This window comes from Gobius niger, assembly GCF_951799975.1.
Source record: "Gobius niger genome assembly, chromosome: 4".
In the NCBI taxonomy this organism is placed as follows: Eukaryota; Metazoa; Chordata; class Actinopteri; order Gobiiformes; family Gobiidae; genus Gobius; species Gobius niger.
Genome location: NC_136855.1, coordinates 42,207,866 through 42,225,843, shown reverse-complemented (window position 1 = coordinate 42,225,843; position 17,978 = coordinate 42,207,866). Strand labels below are relative to the sequence as shown.

The 17,978-nt window shown below is 39.9% G+C and overlaps 1 protein-coding gene across 1 annotated transcript in view; it reads left to right on the top strand.

Moving 5' to 3' along the window:
- The window catches only part of LOC306961810 (neuronal acetylcholine receptor subunit alpha-7-like), a 68,341-nt gene extending 52,839 nt beyond the window's left edge, over positions 1 to 15,502 (top strand). The window contains exons 8-11 of the mRNA XM_079554721.1: positions 11,509 to 11,595; positions 11,663 to 11,772; positions 14,185 to 14,438; positions 15,193 to 15,502. Of these exons, the coding sequence (XP_079410847.1) occupies positions 11,509 to 11,595; positions 11,663 to 11,772; positions 14,185 to 14,438; positions 15,193 to 15,487 (746 nt within the window). The 3' untranslated portion in view covers positions 15,488 to 15,502. The remainder of the gene's footprint in view (positions 1 to 11,508; positions 11,596 to 11,662; positions 11,773 to 14,184; positions 14,439 to 15,192) is intronic.
- Positions 15,503 to 17,978: the final 2,476 nt, after the last annotated feature.

Below are 17,978 nucleotides of genomic sequence, written 5' to 3'. Positions count from 1 at the left end.
GATTAGATCAACAGCAGAACTCCAACGTTATAAATTCAACATGTCCCTGACGTTGCTAATGTCTCCGTGCCGTGACATCACCTGCATACCCCGTTTCATACAACACAACGTCTGGAGAAAGAAACATCTAAAGCTTTATCTGAGACAGGATTGCTTCTTTGCAGTGATGAGCAGAAGAGAGAAACTGCTGCCCCTCTGTCAGACCGTGAGCCGGACGTTGGACAGTGGCCCGTCTGCAGTGCTGAGACAAACTGAACAACACTGACTTATGTTCATCGATCCTCCAGAGCTGCAGAGCTCGGGGCCCGGGGGGGCTCAGGTTTCACTGTATTTATGGGCTATTAGGCCTCACATCAGTTTGACCCCACGGACACAACTTAAGACGATTAAGTCCTCGCTCCAGATCCAGGAGTTTGGACTGTGGTTCTTGCAGCCGTGGTGCAGGTGGAGGTGCATCGTGAGGTTAGTCTGTATTCTCAGTGAAAGGTTATGGTTATGGATCCGTTTGCCACTGGAGCTGAAGGCCTGAACTGACTTTACTCATTAAAGCTGAAGCTCTGAAGAAAGAACAAACTAAAGTGTGAGCTCGGAACTGTCTGGACTCTGGTCGTGACGTGGTCAGACGTGTCTTCTCTTCTTTCTTTTTATTGCTGTTTTGCACTATTCTTTTTTCATTCATTCAAACCTTTATTTAACCAGGAAAAGGTTACACTGGGCCGTCTTCCAGATCGGGTGAGGAGCTCGGAGTGGAGTCGCTGAGGTTGCACAGCCCTGAGGTTAGGGCTGTGCAATTAATCGAAATTCAATTACAATTTCGAAATTACACTAAACGATTAAAACATTTGCATAATCGGAAAAAACTTTTTTTAATATTTTTTTTTTCAATTTTTTTTTTTTTGCAAAGCAGACTTGTATTATGAATAATATTATGAATCGATTACAATTTCGATATTACACTAAACGATAACAAAATTAGCATAATCTAAAATATATATATATTTTTTTTTCAAAGCAGACTTGCATTATTTCACGGCGCTGGGATAATTTTCCCCTCTCATTTCTCGTGCCACGGCTCGTGCTTCTGCCTGACTTAAAAACAAACGGCGCTGTGTGATGATGTCATCAGGCCGCGCTGCTCAGTGTGCAGGTGTGAGGGCCGGCCAGCAGGGGGCAGGTGTGAAACAGAGACCTCTCCTTAATCGAGGCAAACTTGAAATCATTTTTATGACAGTTCAGAAAACAGCAAATATCAGCATCGTTTTTTTTATTAATAATTATATAAATAAAATAACAGCTGGAGGAGGTGAGTGTGGATCGGGAAGTTTTCTATTCTTTAACTATTCTTTAATGCACCTTGGAGCCAAACCGCCTTCTGTACAAAACATCAGCTACTTAGTCAGTGGCCATGTTTTCTTGCACTGTCTCTGCCAAATAGACATAAATAAATGAAATAAAAATCAAAGTTATTAATTTAATTCTCCACAATACGTTTGCCATTATCGACCCCTTTCTTTTCTAACATGCTGCTCCTTACGGGGTCGCCCCAGCGGCATCGAGGGATGGGTCAAATGCAGAGGACAAACTTCCCCATGGGGACAATAGAGTAACAAACAAAGACACCTTCAGTGTCCTTAACCCCTTAACTCCCACCTGAACCGAGCACAGTTTCTCCAGTTTGGTTTTACCCCAATCCAAAAGCTTCTGGAAAAAAGCTGTGAAAAAAGCAACAAAACTGAGACGAAAACAATGATGGAAATGTGACAAAAAAGTGAGAAAACATTGACAAAAAAGTGACGAAAAATTGATGAAAAAGTGGCAACAATGTCACAAAAATGTCACAAGAAATTGACAAAAAATATGACAAAAATGTGATAAAAATTGGACAAAAAAATGGCCAAAAAAATGACATAAATGTGACAAAAAAATGACAAAAAATGACAGAAAATTGACAAAAATGTGACAAAAATGTGATAAAAATTTGACAAAAAAATGACGAAAACAGTGATGGGAATGTGACAAAAAAGTGAGAAAACATTGGCAAAAAAGCGATGAAAAATTTATGAAAAAATGACAAAAATGTCACAAGAAATTGACAAAAAATTGACAAAACTTGACAAAAAAATGACAAAAATGTGATAAAAAATGACAAAAATGGGATAAAAAATTGACGAAAAAATGTCCAAAATGTGACAAAAAATGACAAAAAAAATGACAAAAAAGTTACAAAAATGAATTGAATACCCAACAAAAAAAGATGGAAAAAAAATGTGATGACGTGAGGAAAAAGCTCCTCTGGGTTCAGGCGGGAGTTTAGAGGTTAAGGTATCGGGTTTTTAGGACCAGGTTTACGGTTAGTTTGTATAAGTGTAAACTATAGCGTTGTCCTGTGGAGGTGGTGTCATTTACTGTGAATTTGTGAAGCTCCACTAATCCCGTGCAGCTTCATCGGCTGCTAATGTCGGCTCTTTGTACCACGTTTTAAAATTGCTAAATATATTCAAATCCCCCAGTGTGTCCCGGGCTTTACTCTGCTAATGAATCACCTTAAACCCTTCCTTTCCTTCGCCAGCAGCCTAATGAGAACTGCCAGACCACGCTTGAGTCTGCACAGAGGGAGGAACGTGTGGAGGCGTCGCTTAAATCTTAAACACGGCCTCTTCATTAAACAAACTGCCTCCCTCTGCAGACGCCTGGCACGCTCTGCTCCACAAACTCGCCTTCGTGTCGATGATCCGCCCGTCCAGCATCAGCCCGGCGCTCCGTCCGTCTGCTGGACAGTCGCACAAAATGCCAAGTGATGTTTATTCATCCGTGTGTTTATAGATGTCATTTCCCTCGACATGAGCGTCAACATGAATCCCTGCTTTGTAAGAGTCAGGCTGGTTTTCTCATGGCTCCACTTTGTCATTTTAGGGAATTAAAGATGTAGGGGTTTGTAGTAGGGATTAACCAGTTTACTGTTCCAAATGATTATGCAACTCAAAAAGAAAATCAAAAGCTATGTCAATCAAAAACATCTTAACAGGTCAAGTTATATTTCACCAGAGGAGCTTCTTTGAGCAGCTTCAAAATTCTTAAATCCATTAAACTTGTGAGTTTTTGGACAGTTTCTGCTTGGATTTCTTTGCAGGATGTTAGAATAACCTCCCAGAGCTGCTGTTTGGATGAAAACTGCCTCCCACCCTCAGAGAAGTTTTGCTTGAGGCTCCAAAGGTTCTCAGTAGGGCTGAGGTCAGGGGAGGAGGGGGTCCACATCATGAGTTTCTCTCCTTTTATGCCCATAGCAGCCAGTGATGCAGAGGTTTTCTTTACAGCAGGACATGGTGCGTTGTCATGATGAAGATGATCTTGTTCAGGAAAACACGGCTCTTCTTTTTGTAGCATAGAAGACAGTGGTCAGTCAGAAAGAGGTCATTTTCACACCGTCAGGGATCCTAAAGGGACTGACCAGCTCTCTCCTCATGATTCTGGCCCAAAACATGACTCCGCCCCCTCCTTACTGACGTCACAGCCTTGTTGGGACATGGTGGCCGTTCACCAACCATCCACTACTCCAGGGGTCGGCAACGTCAGGCCCGGGGGCCAAATCTGGCCCGCCAGCCAGTGTTAATTTCGTCGACTAAAATATTTAGTCTTAATTTTAGTCAAAGTGATATTTTTGTGACTAAAATTGGACTAAAACTAAATGAAAAGTTTCTCATGAGGCTAAAACTGTGACTAAAATGTCCAGATATTTGAGTCGACTAAAATCAGACTAAATAAAAATGAAAAGGAGAGACTAAAATCATCCAAACTTGTATTGAGCGTCTGAAAGAGCCTCAGATCATGTTTAAAGGATCAGCTCTGAGCTTTGTTCATGTGGAGCAGAAACATGAAGCAGAGGAACAACATTAAATATGATTATAATCAATATTATCAATGCAAAGTCCAATAAATTAGTCTTAAATTTAGTCGACTAAAACTAGACTGAAATTGATTTTTTTTACTAAAAGTTGATTAAAATCGAATTACATTTTCGTCAAAAGAGTAAGACTAAATAGGTGGCGTTCACGTGACATCACAACATTCTTAAGAGCCTATAGTTTAACACTGAGGTGGAGGTCAACTGATGGTAACTATGGTAACTGCAGTAACTGACAAAATGCATATTTTTATGTCTTTGTTTTTTGGCTCATATCTCAGTCATGACTGGAGGAATCCACATGAAACAATAACAGTCAGAAAGTTCAAGATCTCCTCTGTCGGCTCATATGAACTAATGTCCAATTATTTTCTCCGAAAAACATCAAAAAGTGGTGACAATATGTGAAAACATGACCATGATGTTGTCCAATAGAAAAGACTTTCAGACATAAAAATAATATCACAGGTTTGTGAATCTGATCACGATCAGACACTGATGAGGAAAAACATTTATCAATTATCGTTTAGGAGATTTCTTACAAAAACTGCATTTCTCCCATAGAGTTGTATTGGCCCCGCCCTCCATCTGACATTATGACATCATCACATTCTAAATCGTGAACGCCACCTATTAAAATATGTTGTCAAAATTAACACTGCCGCCAGCACAGAACCTCTGGCCCACAAGTTGAATTTGAGAAATATTATTATGCAAATAAGAGATCACATACCAGCTAAAGTACTCTTAAAATGCAAGAAATAGTGTCAACTGGTAACCTGGCTAACACCAGGCTGCTGTGTGCGCTCAAATCATTTGGAACTGCACAACAGCCTGGGGACCATGGCCAAATCTCCGGTGGATTTGGGAACCAATCACAGAGCGAGGAGGGACGGCAAGACGATGACGCACTATTCGATATACGGAAGCTTGGAGTTTATTTACGGATAAATAAAAAAAAGTTTATTTACGGATCGAACATGACAGCAGCAGACACGATGGTATTTTTTGATCAAGCTTTAGACCTTGTTCTAAATAATTTAGCTCAAAAGTTTACAGCGGGTACGTCATACGTCATCTCATATGATGATATGATTGGCTGTGGCCTCGTGCAGACGCATGAGACTTTTTTTTTTTTCGTATCGCCCAATAAACGAGTATGGACGATCGTAAACCACACCTCTCCTACGAGAACATGAATTGGTGTCCCCAGACTAAATATCACTGTGATTTTAGTCTGGTGTTAGCCAGGCTAGTCAACCGGTGGGTCAGGACCCAAAAGTGTGCCAGTGTAACGCCTCATTTGAAAGCTAAGACCCATCTCTTTTTTTGGTCTGGTTTTCGTAGTTGTTGGTTTTTGTTGCTTTCCTCATGGCTATGATTTCCATGTTTTTGTGACTTTTATGTGGCTCTTTTTTTTGTCACTGTTTGTGTTGTGTTTTCATCCTGGTTTTTACGCTCTGCTCGTGTAGATCTGGGTCAAGGCAAACTGGAGAAAATATGCTTAACTATGCTTATGCTGGTTAAGGCGGAGGGTAAGAGATTAAAGGGAATGTTATCGGGTTGTTTTGATCTCTTTAAATCATATCTACGGCTTGTTAAATAAAAACCTTTGTGGAAAATACAATATTTCACACGATATGTGGCAAATGACAGTTGTATTTGAGTCGCAACTTGTCATCTGAGGGTCATGGCGAGTCCCAAAGCCCGACCGCTCGAGAACCACTGATATAAAACATCGGCATTTGCAGAAGAAAGTTCTTTACTTTGGGCTACTATGGTGAGGTTCGGCCCCTGGTGTTCTTCATGTGTTTCTGAGCCACTGCAGCCGTTTCTGCTTCAATGAACAGTTTAGGGGAGGCCGGAGAGAAGGTTTACGCACAACTGCACCTTCATGTTCCGGTGACTCCAGAGGCCCCACACCGCAAAAGTAATGAACTAGATCAGCATAAACATCTCAGTTTGAGCACAATAATCCACATTTTAGTTGTTCTGACTGGTTAAGAAGTTGTTGGGCATTTGTCCCGGATTATTTCACTTGTTCTGAGATGTTTCTGACTCGTTTCGATACATTTCGTCTTTATTTCAGGTCATTTTCTTTGCCAATGGGGAAAGAACATTGGTCTTATCTCATTGGTAATTTTACTTTCTTATTTCAAGCGAGATTTACCCTAGAACTGGTCTGAAATGTCCTCAAACAAGCAAAGCAAACTCGGTCCGATCAGGAAAAGTGTCTGAATGAGTGAAAACCGCTCAAAACAAGAAACATTTCCTCAGTTATAGTCATTGAAATATGACAAAAAAATGAGCAAAAATTGATTAAAAAATGACGAAAAAATGACAAAAAATTGACAAAAAAAATACAAAAAAATGACAAAAAAGTGATGAAAATTTGATGAAAAAATGACAAAAAAATGACAAAAATTTGATTAAAAAATGGACGAAAAAATGACAAAAAACTGACAAAAAAAAATACAAAAAATGTCAAAAATCTGACAAAAAATGTGATGAAAATTTGACGAAAAACTGACAAAAAAATACAAAAAATGACAAAAATGTGATGAAAATTTCACAAAAAATGACAAAAAATGGACAAAAAAATGATTAAAAAATGACGAAAAACTGACAAAAAAATGACAAAAATTTGATTAAAAAATGGACGAAAAAATGACAAAAAACGGACAAAAAAAATACAAAAAAATGATCAAAAGTTAAGAAGTTGTTGGGCATTTGTCCCAGATTATTTCACTTGTTCTGAGATGTTTCTGACTCGTTTCGATACATTTCGTCCTTATTTCAGGTCATTTTCTTTGCCAATGGGGAAAGAAAATTGGTCTTATCTCATTGGCGATTTTACTTTCTTATTTCAAGCGAGATTTACCCTAGAACTGGTCTGAAATGTCCTCAAACAAGCAAAGCAAACTCGGTCCGATCAGGAAAAGTGTCTAAATGAGTGAAAACCGCTCAAAACAAGAAACATTTCCTCAATTCAAGTTATTTAAGCCAATGCTTGATATTCACTTTTTGTAGTACAGCAGCTTCAAAAACCTGTTTTTGTAGCAGCTGTTCTCTTAATCTGATGTATTCATTGTGCCTGGAACGTCCTTTTTCAGTAGTTTTTCCCCCTGACAGCTAATCATCACAGGCGTCTGAGATTAATGTCAGTGATTCAAAGACACAATGCTGAGTTTTGTGAAGTGTTTTAACCATGAAACACCACGGCCGATGTGTCCAGAAGTCTTTTAACGTCACGTCCCAGAGAAGGATCCTCTGTGGAAGCGTTAAAGTCAGACCGTCCTGCTGAGACTTCACTGTTGAGTTCAGGCTGTTGAAGAAAGGCTCAGCGCTGTCAGCTCCTCAAAGCGACGCTGATCCAAAGGAAACGTGCTCAGATGTGCAAAATGTTGAAGCGTCTCAGTGAGAGTGTTTCCACTTCGTTCACACAGACCAGCTGACGGTTCTGTTCAGATTTGACTCATTGCTTTTTGTTTATCACCGACTTTCATCAAAATCAGCGCCGATAAAAAGAGAGAAATCCCCGTCGCCCGGCCTGAACCCTGAGACGTGTTCAGGTTATTTTATTACAAACAGCAGGACTTGGTTCCGCCACAGCTCGGGGCTGAAACAGACGCAGCTCGTTTCTTCATCGGTCACTCTCGACTGTTACGAAACGCCAACGTAATGCAATGATGGAGGAAACGTATTGTCTGACAGCGTGAAATTAGATGGAACCTGGTTTGTGTTCTTGGCAACACCTGGGGCCACGTTGTTCTGAGCAGGTGAGACGGGGCCAGACAGTCCTGCACCCAGACAGCGTCTATAACGGGGGGGGTCGTGAGGAACAGGACACCGTTCTTCCACACTGAGATATGTTCTTACCTGAGCTTAGACGAGTTGATGTGTACCTGTCTGGTCTTTGTAGGGCTGCTCGATTATTGAAAAAATAATAATCACGATTATTTTTGTCATAATTGAAATCACGATTATTCAAACGATTATTTGTTGCCTTTAAAAAAATCCAGCAAAAAAAGACAAAAATCCATCAAAAAATGACAAAAATCCAGCAAAAAAGTGACAAAATTCCATCAAAAAAAAGACAAAAATCCAGCAAAAAAATGACAAAAATCCATAAAAAAAAAGACAAAAATCCAGCAAAAAAAAGACAAAAATCCAGCAAAAAAAAGACAAAAATCCATCAAAAAAATCCATTAAAAAAAAAGACAAAAATCCAGCAAAAAAAAGACAAAAATCCAGCAAAAAAAAGACAAAAATCCATTAAAAAAATCCATTAAAAAAAATGACAAAAATCCAGCAAAAAAAAGACAAAAATCCATAAAAAAAAGACAAAAATCCATTAAAAAAAGACAAAAATCCATCAAAAAATTGACAAAAATCCATTAAAAAAAAGACAAAAATCCATTAAAAAAATGACAAAAATCCAGCAAAAAAGTGACAAAATTCCATAAAAAAAAGACAAAATTCCATAAAAAAAAGACAAAAATCCATCAAAAAATTGACAAAAATCCATAAAAAAATGACAAAAATCCATAAAAAAATGACAAAAATCCATAAAAAAAAGACAAAAATCCATAAAAAAATGACAAAAATCCAGCAAAAAAATGACAAAAATCCAGCAAAAAAAAAGACAAAAATCCAGCAAAAAAATGACAAAAATCCAGCAAAAAAAATGACAAAAATCCAGCAAAAAAATGACAAAAATCCAGCAAAAAAATGACAAAAATCCAGCAAGAAAATGACAAAAATCCAGCAAAAAAAAAGACAAAAATCCAGCAAAAAAAAGACAAAAATCCAGCAAAAAAATGACAAAAATCCATAAAAAAATGACAAAAATCCAGCAAAAAAATGACAAAAAACCAGCAAAAAAAAGACAAAAATCCAGCAAAAAAATGACAAAAAACCAGCAAAAAAAAGACAAAAATCCAGCAAAAAAATGACAAAAATCCATTAAAAAATGACAAAAATCCAGCAAAAAAATGACAAAAAACCAGCAAAAAAATGACAAAAATCCAGCAAAAAAATGACTAAAATCCAGCAAAAAAAAGACAAAAATCCAGCAAAAAAAAGACAAAAATCCATCAAAAAAATCCATTAAAAAAAAAGACAAAAATCCAGCAAAAAAAAGACAAAAATCCAGCAAAAAAAAGACAAAAATCCATTAAAAAAATCCATTAAAAAAAATGACAAAAATCCAGCAAAAAAAAGACAAAAATCCATAAAAAAAAAGACAAAAATCCATTAAAAAAAGACAAAAATCCATCAAAAAATTGACAAAAATCCATAAAAAAAAAGACAAAAATCCATTAAAAAAATGACAAAAATCCAGCAAAAAAGTGACAAAATTCCATAAAAAAAAGACAAAATTCCATAAAAAAAAGACAAAAATCCATCAAAAAATTGACAAAAATCCATAAAAAAATGACAAAAATCCATAAAAAAATGACAAAAATCCATAAAAAAAAGACAAAAATCCATAAAAAAATGACAAAAATCCAGCAAAAAAATGACAAAAATCCAGCAAAAAAAAAGACAAAAATCCAGCAAAAAAATGACAAAAATCCAGCAAAAAAAATGACAAAAATCCAGCAAAAAAATGACAAAAATCCAGCAAAAAAATGACAAAAATCCAGCAAGAAAATGACAAAAATCCAGCAAAAAAAAAGACAAAAATCCAGCAAAAAAAAGACAAAAATCCAGCAAAAAAATGACAAAAATCCATAAAAAAATGACAAAAATCCAGCAAAAAAATGACAAAAAACCAGCAAAAAAAAGACAAAAATCCAGCAAAAAAATGACAAAAAACCAGCAAAAAAAAGACAAAAATCCAGCAAAAAAATGACAAAAATCCATTAAAAAATGACAAAAATCCAGCAAAAAAATGACAAAAAACCAGCAAAAAAATGACAAAATCCAGCAAAAAAATGACAAAAATCCAGCAAAAAAAATGACAAAAATCCAGCAAAAAAAATGACAAAAATCCTTAAAAAAAATTACAAAAATCGAGCAAAAAAGTGACAAAAATCCAAAATTTAAAAATTAGAAGAAAAAAAAAAAAAAAAATTATAATCGATTTTTTGCGATTATGCTAATTTTGTAATCGTTTACTGTTGTAATCGAAATCGTAATCGAATTTCGATTAATTGCACAGCCCTTGGTCTTTGTGTCCGTGGAAGAGCCTGGTCGCTTCTAACTTCACCCCCGTTTGGAGCCATAGGAACACACTGGGAGAGGCCAAAGTCTAGCTCACACAGCTCCGATGCGAACAGTCCGGCCCTCCCCCTTGTTTGATCAAAATCACTGTTTTTCTAGATTCTGAGATAATTAGTGTCTTATGCAACTCTCTCCTTTCTGATTAACTCCTCTCTCTCTCTTCTCTCTTCTCTCTTCTCTCTTCTCTCTTCTCTCTTCTCTCTTCTCTCTTCTCTCTCTTCTCTCTTCTCTCTTCTCTCTTCTCTCTTCTCTCTTCTCTCTGGACGGACTAAAACGTTCTGTGAAGAGGAAAATGCAAACTCAGAGAAATGTTAAAATCTCACCTAGGGCTGAAACGACTAATCGATTAGAGTCAGCAACTATTTTAGTAATCGATTAATCGTTTTCTGGCTCACACAGACTTAAATGGAGCAAAAATTACATTAATAAAATGAAGCATTTTTGAGGAAAACCTGCTTTCTTTAGGGTCTGTAGTGTTTTGTTCATTGTAAACTTCATGAATAGAGCCTCCAACAAACAGTTCCCTTTAGTTTTACTCCATCAACACATCCTCAAGCAGCGCCACTTAAGCTACAATCGACAGATTAAAGGAATAGCGGAGGATGTTCTATTTCCGGGTGGATCATCAAGACGATTGGTCCTAATTGTCGATCATTCTGGTGATCTGCTACGTGAGGCCGTCGTGCGCGCTCGCCCCTTGTTACTTTCAGGCCTATGTGAGTTACGCTGTCAGCCGTTCATTGCTGCTTCAGACGCACCGAGTCGTTTGAAAATGGCAGAGGGTCAGAGAAAAAGTGTCTGAGAAGTGTATGAGAAGAAGAGAAAGGCTTCAGGAGAGAGAAACAAGACCAGAGTGTTTTTGGGAGATTCTTCCTCCTCGGAGGCAGGTAGAGCGTTTTTTTTTAAAGTGGAGAGGGCGGTTCTTTCCTAAAATTCGGGAAAATCCTCCTGTATACCTTTAATCGATTACAAAGCAATCGTTAGTTTCAGCCCTAATCTCACCTGTTTGGATTTGTAAATGGGAAATGGCTCTGCTTTGTCCAGAGAGCGAGAGAGAAATGTGGGGTTTACAGCTGTTTGCTACGCATCACCTCGCCCCCGAGTTTTTCCATTTCTGGCACTCAACGCATGGGAGCGAAAAACAAGGCTTTACAGCACTCAATATGTTACATGTCTGAAGTGCAATGCTTTCCAATGAGGGACAAGCGGCTTTATGGAGGCACTACAGCGATGGCGGCCCCGAGTGGCCACTGTCGGTGTGAAACAGTGGTGATTATGGCTCGATTAGCAGGTGGTGAGAAGAACAAGACTCTCAAAGGGCTGGAGGTTTTTCGAGCCCGAACTGCTGTGTGATTGAACATTCTCCTCTCCTGTTCCAGGCATCACCGTGCTGCTCTCCCTCACCGTCTTCATGCTGCTGGTGGCAGAGATCATGCCTGCCACTTCAGACACTGTGCCTCTAATATGTGAGTACATGTACTGCACTCAGTACACAGTGAAGTATGTGAAGTATCTGTTTTCTCCTTTTCTCAGCTCAGTACTTTGCCACCACCATGGTCATCGTGGGCCTGTCTGTCATCGCCACAGTCCTGGTCCTGCAGTATCACCATCATGACCCCAACGGGAGCAAGATGCCCAAGTGGGTGAGTGAGATTTACGTTTCTGAAGGACCCGAGGCCTTCAGGAAGTAGAAGAGCTCGAGCAGCAGCTAAACGGACACGATGAATGTAGTGAGATACAGCGTCACTCACAGAGACAGAGCAGCCGCTGAAGGACGACGCACTGGATCATGTTCTGACACTCACAGCCCCCCCCTCCCTCACCTCTGTGTTTCTGCTTCTTCTGCGCCGGGTTTGGTCACCGTTTCACCAAAAGGCTTTAACCTCTTAACTCCCGCCTGAACCGAGAGGATCTTTTTCCTCACGTCATCACATTTCTTTCCCATGTTTTTTTTTTGTTGGGTATTACACTCATTTTTGTAACTTTTTTGACATTTTTTCATCAATTTTTTTATCACATTTTTGTCACATTTTGTATTTTTTTTTTTTTTTGTATTTTTTTTTCAAATTTCTGTCATTTTTTTGTAATTTTTTCGACAATTTTTTGTCAATTTCTTGTGACATTTTTGTGACATTTTTGCCACTTTTTAAATAATTTTTCGTCCTTTTTTTGTCACATTTTTATCACATTTTTGTCATTTATTTGTCATTTTTTGTCATTTTTTGTCATTTTTTCATAATTTTTTCATCACATTTTTGTCAATTTTTGCCACTTTTTCATACATTTTTCGTCACTTTTTTGCCAATGTTTTCTCACTTTTTCTCACTCATTGTTTGCGTCTCAGTTTTGTTGCTTTTTCACACCTTTTTTCCAGAAGCTTTTGGATTTGGGTAAAGCCAAACTGGAGAAACTGTGCTCGGTTCAGGCGGGAGTTAAGGGGTTAAGCTTATTTTATGTGTTTGGTTATTGATTAACTTGACGAGAGCCAGACTGATATCACAGAGCCAGTAGCATCAGTCTTCTCCGGCGCCGGCTTGAACCGTTCGATCCAGTTTTGGTCTTGTCTCCGAGCAGTTCAGTTTCCAGGATTCTTCTGTGTTTGCAAACTCACAAATCCGGCACCGTGAGAATCGCTGCGAGGTTAAAAATATTCTCTTTGACAAATATGTGACACACATGCATCAAAAACACTGGTCCCACAGCAAAGCCAAGGCTCGCTCTATGTATAAATACAACTCAATAAATACAGTGATAAGAATGTCGTTTCTCAGTCGTCCAGGGAGGTCATTAGGAATCAAAACAACAGGACTTACTTTAAAAAAAGAGCTACAAGAGAAATTAGTTTCACATGTTTTGGAGCTTTGTCCAGTCAGGTCAAAAGTTATATTGTTTAAAGCAGAACTAAGTCATTTGTTTACCTTAATAAATCCTTTCCATCATCCCTCTGGGGGTGATACAAGTGTTAATGGGAGGATTGGGGGGTCTTTCATCTCCCCCTGGTGTCCCGGACCGGAGCACCAAAACACACGAATAGAATCACGAAGAAGAAGCTAACAGGCTAACGGGCTAAGCTAACTGTGGGCTAGCGCAGCTTAAACAGTATTTACAGCCGAGTTTGAGTGAAAAAAAATCTTCATTGTGTAACTGGATGAACAATATCCCTCTGTCCCTTTGTCTTTTCTGTCAGTTTAGTATTTACTCTCACGGACAATTAATGAGTAAAAAAACACGACACCTGCAGTTGCGCTTATGGCCTCTAGGGGTACGAGTTACTTAATACTGCTTTAAAGAGGGGGTGTTCTGCTTTAAAGAGGGGGTGTTCTGCTTTAAAGAGGGGGTGTTCTGCTTTTGTCAGCCCCATAGCACCAGTCTATATCTCACTACAATGATGACAAACCTTCTGTTGGTCTGTAAATGCAGTAAATTAGAATAACTGCCTTGTATAAAATGTCTCTCTCAAAATGGCTGTAGTGAATGTCTTGAAATAGGCCTCTGTCTCTTTAAGAACCTCTGAGCCTTTAGACACGCCCCCTCCACACGCTGTCTGTGGCATCAGTGGGGAGGGGGTTCTGCTGAGGAGCAGTGGTTGGTTACTCGGCTGGTGACCAAAGCTCGGAGGCGTCTCCAGGAGGTGGGGGCGTTCCTAGGAGGACTCAGGCAAACCTATCCCTAAAATGGCCGCCATCAGCCAAAAATTCAACAAAAATGTGACAAAAATTAAACTAAAAAGTGACAAAAATTAAACAAAAAAATGACAAAAATTCAACAAAAAAATTACAAAAATTCAACAAAAATTCAACAAAAAATTACAAAAAATCAACAAAAAAATGACAAAAAATCAACAAAAATTCAACAAAAAAATGTGACAAAAACCTATCCCTAAAATGGCCGCCCTCAGAGTTTTTACAGATTACTCAGAAATACGTGAATGTGCCGAGGCAACACTTCAGCCATGTTTTTAATGAGGGAGTGACAGAATAACATGATGGAAAGCTTGAAAAAGTCCATTTGGCATAACCCCCCCCCCCCCCCTTTAACACACGTTTCCCCCACAGACCCGCGTGTTCCTGTTGAACTGGTGCGCCTGGTTCCTCCGTATGAAGCGTCCCGGGGAGGACAAGGTGCGGCCGGCCTGCCCGGACAAAGGCCTGAGGAGCAGCCTGAGCAGCATGGACCTGCCCCCCAACGGCACCGCCGGCCCCCCCACCAACACCAGCAACATGCTCTACGTCAGCGTCAGGGGCCTGGACAGCAACCCCCACTCCACCCCGAGCGCCACCTCCCCGGACTCTGGGGTCCTGTGCGGCAGGTAGGCGGGACGAGAGCCTTATCGAGCTCAGACCTGGGGGGTGTTTTGTTTCATTCGCACACGTTTCTGTAACGGTTAGTGCTAGATCGTCTGCTCCGGAGGGACGGTCTGCTGTGAGTTTGTATAGATCTATGAGTTGGTTTGTCAAATAATCCTAATCCTAACCCTAATCCTTAAAGTTAACCCCTTAACTCCCACCTGAACCGAGCACATTTTCTCCAGTTTGGCTTTACCCCAGTCCAAAAGCTTCTGGAAAAAAGCTGTGAAAATAGCAATAAAACAATGATGGAAATGTGACAAAAAAGTGACAAAACATTGACAAAAAAGTGACGAAAAATTTATGAAAAAGTAGCAAAAATGTCACAAAATGTCACAAGAAATTGACAAAAAAAATGACGAAAAAATGTCAAAATGTGACAAAAAAATTACAAAAAATTGATAAAAAATGACAAAAAAATGTCAAAAATGTGACAAAAAATGTGACAAAAAATTGACGAAAAATTGACGAAAAATTGACGAAAAAATGACAAAAAATGTGACAAAAAATGACAAAAATGTGATAAAAAAGGGAGCAAAAAAGTGATTAAAAAGTGAGGAAAAAGATCCTCTCGGTTCAGGCGGGAGTTAAGAGGTTAACCATTTCCCTGGCCCTAACCTTAATTTGTGTCATGATATCTCACGTTTTCACAGCAGACCGTCCCTCCGGAGCATACGATCTAGCACTAACCTTCTGTAACTGTTCCCCCCCCCCCAGGCTCCTGCGTACGGGGGAGGAGGAGCTGCTCATGCCCGGCGCTCACGGCTACCCGGCGGGCAGCGCGGAGCCCGACCTGGGCAGGATCCTGGACGAGGTGCGCTACATCGCCACGCGCTTCCGGGACCAGGACCAGGAGGAGACGGTCTGTAACGAGTGGAAGTTCGCCGCCTGCGTCATCGACCGCCTCTGCCTCATGGCCTTCTCGCTCTTCACCATCCTCTGCACCATCGGCATCCTCATGTCCGCGCCCAACTTCGTGGAGGCCATTTCCAAAGACGTTTTCAGTAATTAGGCGACGTGCTGGTCCTGAGCTAGCGTCCTGTGCTAGCGTCCTGTGCTAGCGTCCTGTGCTAGTAAGTGTTTCCTGTCCTCGTTTTGTTCCCGTGGGGGGGTCAGTATGTTTAAAGACATCATGGCGGTGATCAGATTAAAGCTACTGTTCTCGCTGAGCGTTAGCGTTAGCGTCAGGGTTTCCGTCTTTCTCCTCACGTGTCGGGAGTGACGTCACGTGTTCAGCGGAAGGAACTCTCGACGGTGAAACGACCATGTGCGATTTTGTGTCAGCTAAAGATGACAATATTAAGGTCCGTCCAGCTGCAAAAAGGAAAAAAATCCGTGGTGGTAACTATGGCAACTGTGAATCGAATCACAGCCAAATACTGATCAGCTTCAACATTTTTAGATTTTCTTTTTGGGGGATTTCTTTCAAAAACCTTTTCTCTCTTATTGAGTTTTTACATTGGACCCTGCCCTCCATCTGAGATTATCAATATATATATATATATATATAACATGAATGCAACCCATAGATACAGACGGCCTCTCAGAAATCGCCCATATATGGTTATGTTTGAAGACAGTTAAGGGGGAAAACAATTGGGAGAAAAATCTAAACTTTCTCTAATTATTCAAAAACTACTTTAACAAACGCTGAATTATGAATATAGTTTCTACTAAATAAAGATATAAAGACATGGGGAGGAGCAAAGTGGTTCGACAGCCCATAAATACATAAATAACGGTCATGCGAACATGATGCTACATGTTAGCATCGTGCTAATGTTAATGCTAGCGAGCGCTTCTCCTGAACAATCTGCTGTGAATAAACATCTGTATGGGCCCGATTTACACTGGACTTTATGTGTATTTGGTAAATAAGTTGGCTAAAAAGAGTGAAAAGTTGTGTTTCCCTAAAGATTCTGTTTCCCCCTCGGCGAAGCCCCTTCTATGACACGAGGCTTCTTTGGATATTTCCCATGTTCATGTTTGAAGCAGCCAGAGCTAAAACAGAGAAAAAACTGAACTTTCTCCCATTTCTCCAACATTACTTTAACAAATGCTGAATTATGAATATATTTTTCTACTAAGTAAAGATACAGAGACATAGAGAGGAGCAAAGTGGTTCAACAGCCCATAAATACAAAAAAACAAACAGACAAAGCTAACGAGGAAGCCAACGTTAGCTTCATGCCACATACGATAAATATGTTTCAAATCCGCCAGAAAACGAGAGTGAAAATAGTGATTAAAGGTTTTCTTCCCCTCAGCTCGGCCTCACCAAGAGGTGGCAGCAGAGAGCGGATGCAGGTGGAGGTTTGGTTGTGTGATGAGATGAGGTAATGTTTTGATTGAGCCACAGCACAAGGTGAACATGAGCCAATGATGTAGCGCCCTCTAGTGGTCACCTTTCAAAGCACTCACCTCGAGCCTGATAAACCACACCCACTTCTTTACTGCGGGAAAGAAGGGGAGTCTGTGAGAAATGACAAGGTTACATGACTCGCGGCGCCGCCATGTTGTTATTTACATTAGCATTAGCATTAGCATTAGCATTAGCCAAAACGAATCATGGATGAAGTCGAGACCATTTAGCCTCAGCGTGAGTTTCTATTCACTTATTTTGTGAATTGTTCTACGGCTCTCGTCACGTCCGCTAATCGCTAATCGCTAATCGGTTTATTTCACTGACAGTCTGTGCGCGTTAGGCCCCGCCCCTTCAAACTGCTCCTATGGCTGGGTTGCAGGTGACATCGCAGCATTCTAAAGGCCTATACTCTTATATAGAGGATCAATCAGTTTAAGTTTCATTTACATTTCTTTTAAACTTTCATTGTTTTCTTTAAAAGTGGGGACAGGAAATGGTTATGAGCTCACAGGAAGTCGACCGCAGCTTTCCATAAACATGACTCTGTTCATGACTGGGGGGGGCTGCCATTTTGAAGCCTCTAAACTGGATTTACCCAGTCCAGTCGACCGCATTTGATGCATAATCCAGCCTTCACAAACCGTTACGAGTTCAGTTCACGGTTCCCACTTTACGAACGAATACACGAATCCCCCCACATGTTTGTAGAGACGCCTGAACTACAGGAGCAGCAGGTTTGATACAAAGTGAGGCCGGTTTTGTGATGCATTTACCATCGTTGTAGGAAATCCGTTTTTCTGACGCTTTTTTGATTATCCAGATGAGAGTTCACACGTCCAGTAATGTCCAGTCCTCAAGGCCGTGGGAACCCAGGGTGCTGAGGGCGCTGCAGCACCCCCTGGTGGATGGTTTGTGAACTGCAGGCAATGTTAACACCTTAACTCCCGCCTGAACCGAGCACATTTTCTCCAGTTTGGCTTTACCCCAATCCAAAAGCTTCTGGAAAAAAGGTGTGAAAATAGCGACAAAACTGAGACGAAAACAAGGATGGAAATGTGAAGAAAGTGAGAAAACAGTGACGAAAAAGTGACAAAAAATGTACAAAAAAGTGAGAAAAATTTTATGAAAATGTGACAAA